At 39.8% G+C, this 18,999-nt stretch overlaps 1 protein-coding gene across 1 annotated transcript in view; it reads right to left on the reverse strand.

The window, feature by feature from the left end:
• LOC311260979 (uncharacterized protein) overlaps positions 1–6,554 on the reverse strand; it is a gene marked incomplete at its 3' end in the record, with an annotated part of 6,932 nt that extends 378 nt beyond the window's left edge. The window contains exons 1-8 of the mRNA XM_084359317.1: positions 6,494–6,554; positions 6,250–6,386; positions 6,066–6,159; positions 5,579–5,917; positions 5,312–5,495; positions 3,301–3,425; positions 2,923–3,054; positions 2,717–2,820 (exon numbers count right to left, since the gene is read on the reverse strand). Coding sequence (XP_084215443.1) covers positions 2,717–2,820; positions 2,923–3,054; positions 3,301–3,425; positions 5,312–5,495; positions 5,579–5,917; positions 6,066–6,159; positions 6,250–6,290 — 1,019 coding nt within the window. The 5' untranslated portion in view covers positions 6,291–6,386; positions 6,494–6,554. The remainder of the gene's footprint in view (positions 1–2,716; positions 2,821–2,922; positions 3,055–3,300; positions 3,426–5,311; positions 5,496–5,578; positions 5,918–6,065; positions 6,160–6,249; positions 6,387–6,493) is intronic.
• Positions 6,555–18,999: the final 12,445 nt, after the last annotated feature.

The raw sequence follows: 18,999 nt of genomic DNA on the forward strand, positions 1-18,999 counted from the left end.
ATTAGACAAATAACACTGCTCTGAGTTAAATTTTTTACTATTTTGTAGTGTTAATTTCACTCCATAGTGTCAAGCTATCAACACTGAAAAAATGTTAAATTATATATATATATATTTTAATTGTATTTAATTATATATGTATATTAATTATAATAATTGATTCCAATAAACAAATTAATTTTCAAAAATAACATTTATTTTTGCCTTTTCTCCCTTGCAGTCATTCATACAGTTGAATTAAAACATTGTGAATGAAGGTATAATGTACAAACTTTCATCTGAAACATTGTATGAGCTTTGAATATCAAACGGTTTATGAAATTTAAGCTCAGACATTTTTATTATACACCTTTCCTCACTTCGTAATACTCTGAATGCATGATGATGGTCATCAAAATTCTCTGTGAATAGCTTGTTTGCCAAAAAAAAACCGTGATCTTCAACCAAAAGTACATCACCTATTTGACAAAAGACTGGCATGTCTTCTTCCATTGCACTGCAAATAACAAGTCCAGCTTTATACTCTACACCATCAACTTTAATCCAACTAGTTGAGAAAACATCTTTTGACAAGATCATTTCAAACATTTCATTGTTGACCACATTCTCATCTCTGAGGGAAAAAGATTTAATTGGCCCGTACTCATTTTGTTTGAGGGTGAAGGTTTCCCAGTGATAAGCAATGGCCATCTGATGCTTTTTAGCAAATGATTTGGTTATGTTTTTGAAATTTTTAAAATAATCTTTAAACAGCTTGTGTTTGGCTTCAAACCTCATACACCACATATGTAACAAGGGACCAATTTTCCTTATAGAAGATGGGTAATGGATCATAAAATGATGCTTAGGTATCAAGTTTCTATGTGGATACAAGTGCTTAAATAGTTTGTGGTGGTCAACAATCAAATGCTTTAAATATATTGTCATACCTAGAGTGAGAGAAGGTGAAAAAACTATATTCATTATTTGAAGTAACAACAGTAACAAATTCCAGTTTTTGTTTCCTGCAGGAATAATGTCACCAAACAACAGTGGGATGTTTTTCACAAGACACAATGTCTGAATAGAATTCAAACCAATGCCATTGCCAGCACTCTCCAAAATAATCTTTGTGGGACGGTTTTTTCGTTCTAAAAATCCATAATCAAAACCATAAATCCTGGAAAGCAAGTCCTGCTCTGACATAAAGTGTGGTGTGAGATATCCAAAAAGCAATTTGATCTCATACTGAGCCACACCCTCAAGAAGATCATGCATTATATCAAATGAATAGTTATTACAAACATGGAAATACTTCAATGAATTAAGTGTAGAATTTTTTTTCAAACCATATACTGACTTCAATTGTGGGTTCTCCTGGAGAGACTGGCAATGTATTTCAAACATTTCTTTTCCACGAATGTTCACCTTAGGATCATCCTCACTGTATACCGTTTGAGTATCGTTTTTCTCAATCAAACAAAGGCGACAGAAATGACGGCTACTGAATGACTCATTAAAACCAAGAATTGTGTGCATCCCTAGATTATCTCCGGTGATCTGTGAGATTGTACCATATACCTGCTCATCAGAAAATGGAAGACTTAGCCCTTGGCTTTCCAGTTTTTTCATATCATTTATCAACGGTTCCAGTATAACATCAAAACCATACTTGTGCAGATCTTGAGCATGAAAAAGTGATACCAAATGAATGTTCATCAAAACCGAATTAAATTTTGGGGGCAAGCTTCTTACAACAAAATAAAGACAGCCAATTTTGTGAATTCCACGTTTGGAGCCAAGGGGATTGGCTGTTTCAAAATCATCATAGTATAGTTGAATTTGTAATGCATGTCTTTTTGCTGTAAACAAAGGGTGGGTTTTAAAATAACTTCCATCAAAAAAGTCAGTATAAGTGTCAGGCTCTGATCTACACACTTTCTTTAGGAAAACACAAATGTCTGGATTTCTGCACATGAACTTCAATGTTTCTAAAATCGGCACATATATAAAAGTATCCTTCACAGGTACTTGATCATAAGTACCGGATTTCTGATTTCGCCTGTTGTCATATCTCACTCCCAGTGTTATTTCTACTGGCTCGACAACTCCCCATTTTTGGTTGAAGTATTTATTTCGTTTCCATTCTGTATTCAGATTTGTGAACGGGTTTTCAAAATTTTCAAAAGATTCATTTATCACAGATATATTGGGGTCAGTTATAGGTAAAGCAGAAATAACGGTATGCTTTGCTTGTGAGCGAAGCTCACTTGTTAGTTCCTCCAAATCTCCTACAATTGATGATACCAAACTGTTGGAAATCCCACTCCCCTGTAATTTGGCCACGATGGATGCACACATTTCTTTGGTTGGATCTTTAGTATGTCCTGAATCATTGCTCTCAGAAGAAACACTAGAAGAGCTACATTGATTTTGGGGATTAAATTCATCCTCCAAAGCATGTGCCTGAGATGAAGTTGCAACTGGCTCACAAGAGGAACATGCAACAGATGAAGTTTGAGCAATTTGCTGAACATTGCTATGAACACTATTAAGGTGCTTCCGAAAACCTGCATATGTTAGGAACTGATGCCTACAGCCTTGCTGAGACCAAAACAATTTGAACTTGGGTCCAGGATAGTAACTATGTTCAACTCTTAAATGTGAAATCAACTGCTGACTGCTGGGATACAGTTTCTGACACATGAAACAGGTCAGCATTGTTTTAGCCTCTTACTCACGGAGTGTGAGTGCTACTTGCTGGTTAAGCAGTCTGGCTCTCAAGTCTCTAACTCTGGGTGATTCCTTCATTTTCCCCACATCAATGTTATACACTGTTGTCTGCAGGAATGTGTAGAAATTCACAAGTGCAACATCATAAGACAAATTAAACACAAAATGTGCTTTGAAAAGTTCATCACATGCCCCGAGGGAGCGGTTTGCCTGGCATGGGATGAGATGCTTGTCCATGGCGATGTAGAAGATGTCAATCTTGCTCTTCTGACGCCCAACAGCGAGGAGGTATGGCTGCCGACCCTGCTGGTTGCGGAGATGCTCCTCCAAACTGCAGCATGACTAGGGTTGAGATAAGGAAACTGAACATTAGACACAAGAATAATGTGCAGCCACAGAGAAAACTACATTATAGAAGTGATTATTCAAACATCTTCTCACTGGCTAGTGCAAGATGGGAATGCCTATGAAGACTTAATTTCAATTTTATCCACTTTTTAACAACCCTCATTTACACATGTGGCTAATGTGGTGACATGTGAGGTAACATGTGACAAATTATTATAATCACCTTAATAATATAATTACCTTATGAAAGACTACAAGTCTCTCAACTGCATCACATGTACTAATTTTTGGAGACTTCAGTCCCCCAGGTGGTGGAGGAAGGAGATGTAACAGCAACAACAGGGAGGCCATTTCTTGGTCGTAGGCTGAGGAAAAAGAGTCACAAGAATTAACTCTTCAAATTTAATATTTTTCAAGTTTGAATGAGAACAGGGAGGCATTATGAGATTTTAAACAGTCATCCATCTATTGTTTATATTAATCCCAAAAATCAGATCAACCTTCAGAGATACACAGAATAAACAAATAAAATCTAGTAAAAAACATCTCACAGGTGCTCTCGTTTCCTAAATTTAATCATATAGTCATGAAAATAATGAATGAAGCAACTGTAACTGCAATTATAGCCAGTGGCGGACTGGCACCAAAAAGAGGCCCTGGCAATTTTGACAGAGAGAGGCCACGTTTGTCTTCTCAGGTCATCTGCAACCAACAGAAACATAAACATTACACTGCCACAGAACATAATAGTATAGCTTAACCAGAACATGAAAAATAAATGTTTTACCTTTATGTAGTTACATTAGCAGGTTGCGCAATAATTTGCTTTTCTCTGCCACTCTATCAATCACATCATCTGAGTCCAGTCTAATGAGGATCTCCTTCTCTGTTGCCATCAACATGAAGGCTTCCAAATTTTCCTCTTGCATTCTGCTCCTGAGACGGCTCTTAATGAACTGTGTCGAGAAGTCCTTCACATGCCACTTGTGTGCAGGACAAGGTCAACAAAAATTTGTAGGCCAACTGTATTTTGTGGTACGCATGTGAAAAAAACTTCAGCTGCTGGAGGAGGAAGTAGCAACTAGGCCTGTCACGATAACAAATTTTGCTGGACGATAAATTGTCCTAGAAATTATTGCGATAAACGATAATATTGTCGCTTTGAGACCATTTTTCAACTAATATAATGATAATGGCATAATAATGCAAGTACACCCTTTCAAAGATCAATAAACCTTAATTTCTAAAGAATATTTAACATTGGAACGTGAAGAAGACATTTTAAATATCCAAAGTAAATAAAGATGGAGCTTGTGGCCAGCCAAGATTCATAATTTGCAGCAACAATGTTAGCACCATTGTCTGTAGTGATGCGGAGGCGTGACGGTACACGTGATGATGATGACGTATGTGTTTTTTCCAAGGTGTTTCCCCGTGTCCTCCTGTTAATCTAAACATGTACCAGCTGTCTGTTTATAATCTTATGATGCTGTTATAATGTGTTGTGATTGAGATCCTGACCCACCAAACATCCTGGAAAGTGACAAAGTTACGTTTTTCTATAATTTACATAATTACATAATCGCCATCTGTAAACAGGACGCTGTCTGACCATTTCACTCGGGGAGTTGACGAAGTTAATTAAGTCTCAGTCGGGAGGGCTGACCGTCAGCCAACAACAAACACTTGGTGAGTTAAAGTTTTCTGCCGGGGACAGACGCCGTTTTTCGGGCAGAGATGTGATGAAGAGTCGGCCGGACCGACAGGCTGACAGACATTTCTCCACGAATAACTGCGGTATTATTTTCCTCATATAAGTTGCCAAAGACACGACCAGTTACTACGTTACTGTTGTATGGTAATGTAACGTTGCTTTGTGGGACATTTATCTTTATTTTGTTGAGTGAAGGATCTGTACAGTTATCAGACACCAACACCATCAGACCGACACACCCTCGCTCCGCGCCGCCGGCTCGGTTCGCCGAGTTGTCCTTTACAGGAAAAATAAAAAACGTCATTATTTTTATTTAGTTTAGTATGCCTATTATTTGTCAGAGTTAACAGGCCGTTTTGTTAGTTTGTTTGCTTTTTTCCCTCTTTTTTGTGGCCGCCTTCAGCTCCGCTTTAGTTTTTATTATAATGCGCCTCGCAGTGGCATTTGCCCACATTGCCCAATGGCCAGTCCGTCCCTGATTATAGCAAATGTTTTAAAACAAACACAAACAATAACAAATACAACAATACAACTCACTTGTTGCCTCATCAAGATCACTTCCTGGGGGACTTTCTGCTGACTGCACCAAGCGACGCAACTCTGGTGTTGAAGTGAGCCGCTTAGCCTCTTTTATGACATTTGGCTTGAAGAACATATCCCATTTCTGAAGCAGCCTGGAGGATGTCTCATCATCAAACAGGAGAGTGAAGTCTTGATCCACCTTTAAGAAGGAAGATATTAAACTACTACTACAGAAATACTTTCAAATTTCAAGCCATTCTAAACATCTCATTCCAAACTTACCAATCCTTTTGTATCCAGGAATCTTGGGAAGGTGGAGAGGATATCAACACTTCTGCCTAGGTCATTAACAAGCTTCTGACGGTGCTGAAAGGTCTCTCTCATCTTCTGGAAAATCAGGGAATTGTCTGTGGTATGGTTGAGCAAAGACATGGCCTCTTGGCAAGCATCCCCATCAAGCTGCCTTTGAACATTAACAGTCCTTTGGAAATTTGGGCCTCCTGGAGAAAAGTCAATAGAGCTATTTGGTGGCAGTGCAGATCCTCTACGAATCTTCCTCTGGACTGTTTTCAGACGCCAAGAAATGTATCCTGTGCTGCTTGAAGCATCATAGAAGTGTTCCTGAAATGAAAAAAATTAAATGCGTTGTCATACTCGGCTCATAAGAAATCTCTGATAATTCAAATGTCAATGTCATGCACACAGCTTTGTGTCACAACATGCAAGTATGACATGAAAGTGCCATGCAAACAATAATAATGACTATTACATAGCCTTTCTTGGAATATGGATCCTTGAGGGAAGGGAACAGCATCACTATCCCAAGAGCATACTCTTCTCTGATTGCTTTAGTGGGGAGGTGCCTGAGAGGAGATATTAAATTAGTAATCTAAATTTATGCAATGGCCATGCAGTTATCTGGCGCAAATAAAAAGAATATGAAACACACATACCCATGATTATCAACCATGTGAGCCACCAGTATGTTAACCATTTGTCTTCTTGTGGCATCTGTTAGGGTTTCTGTTGTTTGGTACTCCTGTAGTACTTCTTCACCACCGGACTTGCCTCTTAGCACAGCTTCAATCAACTGATAAAAAACAACAACATGAGAATGCAAAACATGGTGATAAACAGCTTTTCTAGAGACTCTAGAGAAAAAATTTGAAACTCATGAGAATCAAGCTTTGTTGTAACCTGTTTAGCAGACACTGCATCACGTGTATCCTCAATTCTTTGTCTCTTGCTAGGGACCTCATCTAAGATTACAGTTGATGCACTTGAGCTGAAGCTTGAGTCAGACATCTCAGAAGCAGAAGACAAGGAGCAATCAGAAAATTCTAAAGGAATAGAAAAAAATGTAAATAATTTTATTCTGTAGGGTGTAGAGTGCTTGATTATACCTGCCTTTATATCTCACCGTCATTTGAGAAAACTGTCAGCACCACATTGCCTTGTCCAACGAGGTCGCTGAATATTTCTGCATCAACTTCTGTCCCTGTTGCATCCTTGTATGTAACTTTTGCATCAGGTGGCAGGCAAATTCTCTCGATGACTGGAAAAGAAAGTAAGATAAAAGTGAATGCGCTTTTTAAGTCAGCACTGTTTCTTGTCCCACAGCGAATGACTGTTCACGTTAAATACATTCATCCACCACTGTACAATCATTAAATAGACCTAGAGCATTTTTCCCTCACAAAACCCATTCCCTCTGAAGTCCAAATTTGAAAATTGATGATTGGTGATTTTTTTTTTATTGACTGTTTTGTGTATATTATGCTTTACATTCTATCAGGCACACATTGCAGAACTGAAAATGTTTAGCAATTTACCCCCATTTATGAAATAGTCTGCTAAAGGCATGTAAAGAAATCAGAGTCTATAACATTAAGGAGCTTGCAGAATGAGGGTTTAAAAGAATATGGGTGTATTTAAACCCTTTTCTTAAGCCAAACTAACCTTTTTCATGGAATTGCAGAAAGTCAAACCCTCCTTCAACCTCATCCAACTTCACATACTTCTGCTGTTGGCTGTACTTCACCTGGACCAGCATTTTTACTGAGACATGCAAGAAAGTTTGACAAAGTAAATTAACATTTAAAAGAAGAACGGTAAAAAAAATAAAGCGAATTCCAGGTCACACAGACAACTAGACACGTGAAACATGTGTGTCTGCGTGTCTTGACACGATTTTTGCGCCCCCTCTGATGTTCAACCACGGTGAAAGTGGTGAAGGAAAAAAAAAGACCTTTAGCTCCAGCCTCAAACAAGATTTTATACAGTAAAAAACATAAAGCTTTGTTTTTCATCGCTTTGAGCTTGCATTTTAATTGTTGTTAAATCGTCAGTGATAAAGTTGGAGACGGTTTTAGTAACTAACGTCACCATAGACTGCTAACATTAGCTAGCTAACGTTAGCGGTTAGCTAACGACTGCTAACGTTAGCTAGCTAACGTTAATCACCGGGACAAATTTGCTGTTCAGCCCTGGCAACAAACAAGGCTTTGTACAGCATATATTCTCCATAGATGTTTCATGTATATACTGCAGTTCACAGCATCAATTTATAATTGTTTCAGTAAGTTTGACTTAGTTAATTGTACTTACCGTGTAGAACTGCATGAGAGGAGGAAAATGGCTCAGACTCCAACCGAAGAAGTGAAATGCATAGGCGGAGCTTAATTACATCTCTGCGGTGTTAGACTAACACTGATGTGATCAACTCTGTCAAATAACTCCAACACTGAACACCATTTGAATCAGAATGTGTTATAATTACACTTTGAGAGTGGAAATCAACTCGGAAATGTTTAACCCTGAAATTTCAACACTCCAATTTTTGCTGTGTAGGTGATGAGGAGGATCTTGAAATTTATGCGTTGTTTTACGGGAAGCCAGTGAAGTTGATGGAGGATAGGTGTGATGTGATCTCTGGAGTGGGAGCGGGTGAGCAGTCGGGCAGCGGAGTTTTGAACATATTGCAGCTTTTGAAGAATAGAGGAGGGGAGACCATACAGGATGCTATTGCAGTAGTCGAGTCTGGAGGTGATGAATGCATGAATTAGTGTTTCGGCGGCCGGGAAGGACAGGGTGGGTCGGAGGCGTGCTATGTTCCGGAGGTGGAAGAAGGATGTCTTGGTGACATGGTTTATGTGTGACTTGAAGGAGAGTGTGGGGTCCATGTAGATGCCAAGGTTTCTGACCAGGGGGGAGGGAGTGACAGAGTGGCCATCGATGCAGAGTGAGAAGTTCTGGAAGGTGGGGAGGGTGGATTTGGGCCAAAGATTATGATTTCAGTTTTATTGCTGTTGAGTTTGAGGAAGTTGTGGTTCATCCAGGTTTTTATGTCGGTAAGGCAGTTGGTGAGGGTGGAGAGAATGGCTGGAGGGATGGTTTTGGTGGTGATGTAGAGTTGAGTGTCGTCGGCGTAGCAGTGAAAGTGAAGTCCATGGCGGCGGATGATGTGACCAAGTGGGAGCATGTAGAGGATGAAGAGGATGGGCCCAAGCACTGAGCCTTGGGGGACTCCGTGTGAGACAGGAGTGGTGTGGGATTTGTGATTGTCTATGGCAATGTAGTGAGATCTTTCAGACAGGTATGAGTTGAACCAGGAGAGGGCGGAGTCGGTGATGCCTATGGATTTCAGGCGGCTGAGGAGGATGGAGTGGTTGACGGTGTCGAAGGCAGCACTGAGGTCGAGGAGGAGGAGAATGGTGAGGGAGCCGGAATCAGAGGAGAGTAGGAGGTCGTTTGTGACTTTGATTAGAGCTGTTTCAGTGCTGTGGTGGGTTCTGAAGCCGGATTGGAATGTTTCATATAGGTTATTGGAGAGGAGGTAAGTCTTGAGTTGAGTTGCGACAGCTCTTTCCAGTAGTTTTGAGATGAATGTGAGGTTGGAGATGGGTCTGAAATTGTTGTGGTCGTCAGAGTCAAGGCCAGGTTTTTTAAGGAGAGGGGTGATGGCAGCTAGCTTAAGAGGAGGGGGGACAGTGCCAGAGGTAAGGGAGGAGTTGATGGTGTCTACGATGAGTGTGGCGAGGGAGGTGAAACAGGCTTTCACAAGTTCAGTGGGCATGGGGTCCAAGGGAGAGGTGGATGATTTCATGGTGAGAGAGTATTTTGGAGAGGTCAGCGGTGGTTATGGGTGAGAAGTTGGAGAGCTGGTGGTCAGAGGATGAAGGAGGTGTGGGTTGAATGAGAAAATATCAAAAATGTATTCTAGTTCATGTAGCTCTAGCTGTAATGTTCACATTTGTTAAACTGGAGTGCCCTTACACCAGGAGCGACTTTCCCAGCAATCTTGGGAAAAAAACAAGTTTAAGCATTCTATAGATCTCTTGCTTCAACAGAATATCAATTTTTAATTACCATTTTATGGGATGCACATAAACAACTTTTATCACTTACACAAACCACCTGGAAGGTAAAACTGTTTATTTGGTTTTTAACTATTGGGTCACTAAGAAAAACTAACAGGAGAGTTTAATACTGACTGAAACTCTCCACCTGTTCTGAAATTAATTGGTTAGTCTCTTGTAAAAAAGACTGTAAAATAACTTAACTAACTACCTTCTTCATCATTTACATTCTATGTTTATAGTCTATGATCCTTATTTGTCAGGCACAACTAAGAGCAAGCCAACTAATTAAATATGAATGTGTTCAAGTTTCTATTTCAATAATAAAATCCCCTCAATCCCCTTTGGGTTAATTTTCTGTGAACTGTTTCATCTCTGTGTGATGTAAAATAATGAGCAGATCAGAGGAAACTGTCAGTTTATTGTTTTGTTTATTGACCTGATTTTTTTTATAACAGATCAGTAACACGTTTGTGAATCGGTTTAAACTTGAGTTTAGGAGTTTAAGATCCAGAGGGTTCAGTTTCATGTTTTTATTTTTGAAATTTATACAAAACAGAAAAATGTTCTCTGGTTACGCCATTGGTTTAGTATAGGCGATGTCAGGGACAGTCATCAGGGCTGGTGTGGCCAGGGCTGTTTGGCATACTGGATGGTGTCGCATGCAGCTCCGATGTCAGAGTTTTTGGCTAGAAGGTAGAGGATGAGGTGCTCATAAAGCAGTGATCATCAACTGGCGGCCGCAGAACCTTCCAATCCGGCCTGCGACTGGATTCCAAAATTGTGAGGATCAAAGAGAAAATATAGTGTGGTCCCCGCTATTAAGCAACAGAAAAAACAACTGAGACTGAAATAACTATCAGATGTCATGTTTCAGTGTCTGTTTGTTTCTGTTTCCTGTTTTACTTTGAAGTTTTGCCCTTGTGTGTCGCATCTTGCTTGACAGTTCCTCCTGTGTGTTTTTCCGTTGATTCCCTCACCTGTCCGTGTCCCTCCTCACTCCACCTGTTTCTCATCCCCTCATTAGTGTTGTTGGTATTTACTCTTTGTCCTCCCTCTTGTCTTCGTGAGTCTGTTTCATTTCTCCCTCCGTGATGTTTTGTGATTTCCCGTTCCCGACTTTTCTCCGTGTTAGCGTCTGTTAGCCTGTGTCCGTCTCTGTCCGTCTTGGTCTTGCCTTCCTCTGTGTTCGTCCGTGTTTCCCCTTGTTCCCTTGATCTCCACAAGCTTCTAAAAAATGTGATTTTTATGTCATTTAATTTGAATGTCCAGCCCCCAAGGTGTCTCTCCGGAAAAATTCTGGCCCTCCGACAAATATAGTTGGTGACCCCTGCCATAAAGGCTCAAACAGCTCAAAACTCAGGTGCAAGATGTGGTCTTACCTTGAGGCAGGTGTGGGTACAAAGCTGCCTCCCTCAAACCTGTTGGACCCTGCTGATACCCCAGAGCCCCCCTCTGTCTGTCTGTGGGAGGGATTGTAGTTCTCCAATAGAGGGGTCAACCTCTCTGGAGCTTGGGTGAGTCCACTCCTCATCAGAGTCTCTACTCACCTGAAGATCACACAGTCCCAGTCTGGTTACCTACTGGTTTATGCTGGCTCATACTAAGTAACAGATGGTTATTCTAGTCTCACGTAGACCTAAGTCAGTATCAGACCAGTCTAATGTGAGTCTGATTCAACATCTGTGATTACACGATAACGTACTGGTATTCTACTGACACTTTTTTCTATATGATATTTTAAGCCACTATACTTTGATGTTTCTATCGTTCGATTTAGATTTAGACTCAAAGAATTTTATGTTTTTTAACCAAATATACTAAACTACGACATTTTTATGACTTCTTATGCCATTTACCATACAACTGACCTTTGACCCCTCTATGGCACCACCCTCACTGTTGCCTCTGTCCATCTCCACATTATTCTCCTCCGGTGCAAAAAGGGGTGTGACACACTGCCTGTCCACCTCAAAAGATCCTGCATGAAGGACAACACTCAAGAGGAACGTCCAGATAAGGCTTGCCAATCACTGGTCGAACACATGAAGATACATTTTGTCCAGGTGAAGGAAGCTGAACTGCTGCTGGTGAGTAAAGAGAAATTGTAGACTTGGTGTTTAGGCATTCTGTGAAGAAAGTTAGTTGAAATATTTAATCTTGTCTAGATACTTTTTGTGTCAGTTGTTGTGAGACCATTGAAGTTAAGTAGCTATCAAGTGAGTTTCTACCAAGCCAGGTGTGTTGAATAGGCTTGATTGCAACGAATGAGGAGCAAAGGACTCATTAGGCTCGTTTGAGATGAACTGCACCTCGCCTGGAAGGTGGACGAGACCAGGCGGCAGCAGCAGGGTGCAGTGACAAAAAGCTGCAGTCAAGTCGGACAGTGTCCAGCCGCTGTCAAAGAATATACAGGAAGTCACAGAAATATGTCCGTCCTGTTAGATTTATGTAAAGGCACTGTCATTTATGAATCATACAATCCCTAAATCCCCAGAAATTGAACTAGGCTACTGAATTAACAGTCCAAACGTTCTCACAGCAATATATATAGGCTACACATGGGGAGGACAAGCAGCAAAGGTTTCTTATGATCTTTATTTATTGATGTAGGCTATTTATATTTGTAATTATATACAGTATATCAACCACACAAAATATGTTTAACAGATTAAACCTTCATTGCACATGAGATTCATATAATCTAGCATTAAATATAACCATTACACAGAAAATAAGGATTGTCGACAAAACGTAGTATTTGTCGTCCTAACTTAGAGCCAATCAGCTCTTTGATCAGGTGACAGCCAGGCGTTTCCCATCATGCCCTGAGGTCTTGCAGTCTTTTTTTTTTTTTCCAAAGCTTTATTTCAATACACAATTTGTCATACATTTCAATTTGAAATGAAATTCACATCAATTTCCAAAGAACTCATTTGAGGAAAAAAGAACATTTGCTTGCATTTAAAACAGTACAAGCTTACAACATATCAAACAGGTAAAATAAAATAAAATAAAAATAATAATTACAGGGGTTGACATTTCAACATAGTGCTTCAAGCGTGTTTAAGAACACAGGACTGTAAACTCAAAGAGCAAGAGACTCTGACATTGTTTCATACAACTCATTTATGGACTGGTTTTCTTCCGATAACACCTTTAGGGATGTTATATAGTTTTTAATTTCATTCTTAAAACAGTTTATGTTGGGCTTGCTGTTATTCCATTTATTCTTGTGTATATGATACTTTCCCATAATGAAAATAATGTTCACCATTTTGGAAACCTTTTTTGACAGACCATCCATATAGATCATCACTTGAAATTTGTTAAGCAAAGAATCGTTAATCTCAATATTTAACCATCGATAAACATCTTTCCAAAACATCATTGTGACTGAACAAGAGAAAAAAAGGTGTTCAATTGTTTTGTGTTTTGTCATACAAAAAACACACGGATTAACTTCAAAATTGAACCTTTTCCTTAGAGTTTCAGCAGCAGGATAAATATTATTTATTAATTTAAACTGAATTTCTTTTACCTTGGGTGAAATTGGCCATTTAAGATAGCCAGTGGTGGACAGTAACGCAGTAAATTTTATTTATTTATTTATTTATTTCGGCATGTTATTAGACAGTCATCATCACACATCATCTTAGTTAAAATCAGGTAGTACACATGGCCGAAAGGGAAAGCGGGAGAAGCAGATGCTTATCTAGTCCCGCCCCCGTTACCCACAGAATACATTATTTCCACAAATTATATTTCTTTTGTATTTTGACATAAATGTTACAGCAGCATGCAGTGAACAGAGCTGCAGTCCAGCTCTAGACAGTCAACAGACTACGTGTGTGTTGAGTACTGTACTTAAGTACAGTTTTTGAGTATCTGTACTTTACTTAACTATTATTTTTTGGGGATACTTTTACTTTCAGTCCACTACATTTGAAGGACAAATATTGTACTTTTTACTTCACTACATTTCTATTGATGCTCTCGTTACTCGCTACTTTTGAGCTTACGTCAGCTGATGATTTTTTTTTAGTGCAAAATTCAGAGAAAATAAACTGTTTCTGCTGATTTGCGTATGGTTTGTCTTAGTCGTATTGCCATACCTGTACTACGTCATGCCATACGAAGAAATGGAGGAAGAAACTGGAGAAAGAGGAGGCCAAGATGGCAGTTTGAGGTTCAGTGAATAGGCAGACAGAATATGTGGTAATTTTAACGTTTTAATGCTAAAAAGGTGACTAACTCATTAATATTCTGGTACCAAGACTAATGTTCAGTGGAAAAAAGATAACGTTTGGAAAAACCGAGACACTAAAAGTTTGAACGCAAGCTAGCTAACACACCAACGATGTTAACGTCAGAGAAAGAAAGAAAGAAGATGACTTCCAATGCTAACGTGAGTGACTCTGAAAAGTCAGTAGAAATGAATAAACCAAGGGAGGAATGCAAAGAAACTACGCCTGAAGATAATATGGACACACTTTCGACCCAGTCCTGTGATGCTCAACATGTTAACTAACGGAAGAAACGGAACTCTAACGGCAACGGTGACAGTGCAAATGTCAGCGCCGACATTTTGGCAGCTATCCAAGTGCTCTCAAACAAACATGACGAGATGTTCCGTAAGATTTCAGTGATTGAATTCATGACAGAAACAACGTCTCAACATATCGAAAAACTCTCTTCTACAGTTGAGCAACTTGTGGTGGATATTAATCATCACAAAAACATTTTGAAACAGACAGAGTTAGAAATTGAACAACTGAAAAAAGAGAACCGGATTCTGAGGGCAGGAGTTGCTGAAAACAAGCGCTACAGTTACAGATGGACACTGAAACTACACGGAGTAAGAGAGGAGATGAACGAAGATGTGAGCAGTGGTGATTGACATCCTTGGAAAAGTTGCTCCGGGACTTCATGAATATCTACAGGAAGGTGTCGACATTGCGCATCGCCTTGGTCCGAAGAGAAAGGATGGATCCCACCGGTCACTCATCATCCTATTCGCGCTGCGCCGTATCCATGATGCTGTTTGGAAAAGTGCCAAGGGCTGCAAGTTTCTGCAGAACAACAAGCTGCGTCTCACCGAGGCACTTTCCCCGGAGGATCGAGAGGCCAGAGAGAAACTCTGGCCCATCGTGGACATTGATTAAAGCCTTTTCCTCAGACTAATGAAGAGATGAATCATACAGTTGGATAAGTTGGCAAGCGTCCTGTATATATATATATATATATATATATATATATATATATATATATATATATAAAAAATTTAAAAAAAGGACTTATTGGCTATGAACTATTATGTTTCGGGGATGACTGATGGAGAATGCTGTTTCCAAACATTTCACGTCTCCAGGGAGATCATAACGATGCATAGACTCATTGACTAAGAACTGTTAACTTTTGGAGGTGACAGATGAAGATTGCCATCTTTCCAAACTGTCTATATTAAGAGGCACAAAACACCAGCAGTTACATTGTTTGAGTTAATCTCACACCTTTATACAATTTTATACAAATATTATTTGTTCCAAGAGGTATGGGAGATAAATGGTTCTAAAAAATATAATCAAACTTTTTTCTTTTTTCCTCATATTGATTCACGGTTTGCTAATAATTTGCATATAATTTTGCATTATTATTTTTGGGCAGCAAAATATGTTCATCATATTTAGTTTATATAATTTACAATTAAAAACAGACAAAAGGAATATGTGTTCCGTTTGAACAACAATATCTGGGTTTAACCCAACATGTTTGATAGTTATTGATTAATTCAATTTAATCTAACCTGTTTATGGTACCAATACTATATTTTTCTATAGTCACAACTTTTTTGACTGTCTATCACTTCCTTGTTTAAGGAATCTAAAACACACCTCAAAGTTCTTGTTATCTATTTGTGAGAGCTACTTCATTATTATTATTATTATTATTTCTTTTTCTTTTATTCTTGATGAATTTTAAGTTTAATTCGCTAATGGCAGGGCTCCAGAGTGCGACCAATTTGGTCGAATATGCAACCAAAATATTTAATAGTGCGACTAAAAAAAATTCTAGGTCGCACTGGTGCACCTGACACTGCTCGGGTGAAAACATATATTTCTTTCGCAAGCGCAGGATCTCTCTATGCTCGCCTGATGGCATCGTGGTCTAAACCAATAAGAGACATAGCTCAGGGCGGGTCTTTGCCTCTGATTGGCTGTCGTCCTTTTCACTGCTCTAATGCCGCGTTCCAGTTACATGGGAGACCACTCGCCCGAGTTGGAAAGTGGGAAATCTCGCAGCTGTCTCGCGACATTTCACCGAGGCACGCCCCCTTTTGGTCGGAATATCCACTGTCCGACTCGGTCTTCATGAGAGTACACCGAGTTGAGCGAGGATAGACAAACGACGTGACAAACAAAGATGGCTGCGCCCATAATTGATGTATTTTCTTTGTATTTGTACCATGTTGGTCGTTTTAATGTCGATTTTAAATGCTCTTACACACTTGATTACATTGCTGCTTTAATCCGGTCACCAATTTATGCATTGCACGGTCTTGCTGTGCCTGCAATACAATGTATGTACAAGTGTTTTCGAGCTGGTTTGCTAAATAGGCTAATGTAGCTAACAATAACAAAACAATGACTAGCTTTGCTACTGCCCTGATGGCGTCCATGTTCTTCCGACTTGTCGTGTAGCGATGACAAACGGGAACGCTAAAAGTGCTACAAGCCCAGAAATGACGTCACATTCTCGCGTAAGAGCAACTCGGGCGAGTGGTCTCCCATGTAACTGGAACGCGGCATAAGTTGTGTGAGTTCAAAAAATGCGAGCGACCTGAGCAGGCTGAGCGCCAGAGTAGCCTAACTGAGACAGAAAAGAAAATAAATGCGACAAAACGAGTGAAAATGAAGAGAGGTGGAAACATTGAAAGCTTTTTCATTAAGAAAACTAAGCCTACTCTTACAACCAGCCCTACTGTCATTCCATCCATCCCATCCATTCCCACTGAGAGTCCATCCAGCCAAGACACGGAGACCTCAGCCTCGGTGACGGTCCCTGGGAAGATGCCAAGCCCCGGTCCTTCGGCGATAATAGGCTCGTTCGAGATGAACTGCGCCTCGCCTGGAAGGTGGACGAGACCAGGCGGCAGCAGCAGGGGGCAGTGGCAAAAAGCTGCAGTCAACTCGGACAGTTTCCAGCCGCCGTCAAAGAATATACAGGAAGTCACAGAAATATTTACATCCTGTTAGAGCCATCTGTAGGCTATCTGTCGTTTGCACAACACGTTCGGATTGCTATGGCTGAAAAAACTGCGCATGCGTTCTTGGTCGCCTATGAAACTGAAGCAGAAGAGATCCCCCTACTTTTCCACTTTGCACATAAATTACACTGTGTTAATCCTCTTAATGGGCAGATGGGATGTGGTGTGATTTTTAATATTTAATCTCACAAATGTAACAAATAGAAATACAAACTTTGAGGTCATACAAAGTGGATTTTTCTAAAATGATAACTACTTTTCACTGTGGTCTAAATTTGTCAATCATAACTTTTTATTTGTTTAACGATGCCACTGTTATGACTGAGGTGAGAGTCAGAACGACTGGGCAGATTTCAGCCCTTGGAAGTAATTTATTGAACAAGAATTGCCTACAAAGTAGATTTATATAAAGACACTGTCATTTATAAATCATACAATCCCTAAATTTAAGAAATTGAACTACTGAATTAACAGTCCAAACGTTCTCACAGCTACTGTACATATATAGGCTACACATGGGGAGGACAAGCAGCAAAGGTTTCTTGTAATCTTTATTCATTGATGTATTTATATTTGTAATTATATACAGTATATCAACCACACAAAATATGTCTGTTAACAGATTAAACCTTCATTGCACATGAGATTCATATAATCTAACATTAAATATAACCAATACACAGAAAATAAGAATTGTCGACTGAACGTAGTCCTAACTAAGAGCCAATCAGCTCTTTGATCAGGCGACAGCCAGGCGTTTCCCATCATGCCCTGAGGTCTTGCAGTCGGTGGAGAGCAACTGCGGCGCCTGGCTCTAAAGACTGCGCCCGCCCTGATCTCGCGAGGTTATCGTTGCAGGCGCGTCAATGACGTCAGAGCAAGTCGGGATCAAGTCGGACACAAATCTAACCGGCATGCATTGTACGGTGGTCGTCGGTGATCGATTCTGCGCAGGCCTGGCTCATCTCGAACGAGCCTAATATCAGATTCGGAACCAGAGGAGACAACCGAGTCTGAGATAGAGCCCGGCCCCGAGACTCAGATTAAAAAGCCCAAAAGTATTCTTTCAGACATGACTGGTTGACACAATTTCCCTGGCTGAGATATGATAAAGGACGGAATGCAATGCACTGCATTTACTGTCGGGAGTGCGGTCAGAATATGGCCGGTAATAGTGCATTCGTAGGCGAGGCAACGACATTAAAAAAGCACAACATGTCAAAAAAGCATACTATATGCCGTGACAAATGTGTAGATAAAGTGGCCCCTCTCCCAGCTGCATTTCAGAGGCAGGCAGTATTAATCAGGTCCTGTGAGGAATCCGAAATGATCATAAAATTATTAATAATAATAATTAATAATGTTTTGGTTTGTTAATGTTTTAGTTTATGTTTTAATGTTGTTCAATTTCAGCACTTTAAACACTTTATTTTTCTATATATATATATATATATATATATATATATATATATATATATATATATATATATATATATATATATATATATATATATATATTAGGACCGGGACTCGATAAAAAAAATTAATCTAATTAATTAGAGGCTTTGTAATTAATTAATCGAAATTAATCGCATTTTTAATCGCATATAAATATTTGACCTGAGAACAGTGAGAAGCAATTTTTTTCATATGGGTTTTAGTAGGCTATACCATTGAATAATGACTATTACACGGCCTTACGAGTGAAATAAAATAATAAATAATCACCCACAATGATTCAGCAGCGACAAGGATTGCTCGGTAAAGTTTTAACTTTCACTTTCACGGCCGGCCTGAGAGAGGAGCTGGACAGCGTGCTGTGGTTGGTGTAACGCGTTGAAAGTCCAGCTGTCTTGCTTATGTTGCTATATGTTGCCAGGGCGGATCAGAGCGCCGTCCCTAGCTGCTCTCATGTGTCCAGTCACCAGGGACGGACTGGCCATTGGGCAATGTGGGCAAATGCCACTGCGGCCGCCTGGTGATGCGGCCGCGAGGCGCATTATAATAAAAACTAAAGCGGAGCTGAAGGCGGCCACAAAAAAGAGGGAAAAAAGCAAACAAACTAACAAAACGGCCTG

This window comes from Pagrus pagrus (genome assembly GCF_965226575.1).
Source record: "Pagrus pagrus genome assembly, chromosome: 8".
Lineage (NCBI taxonomy): Eukaryota > Metazoa > Chordata > Actinopteri > Spariformes > Sparidae > Pagrus > Pagrus pagrus.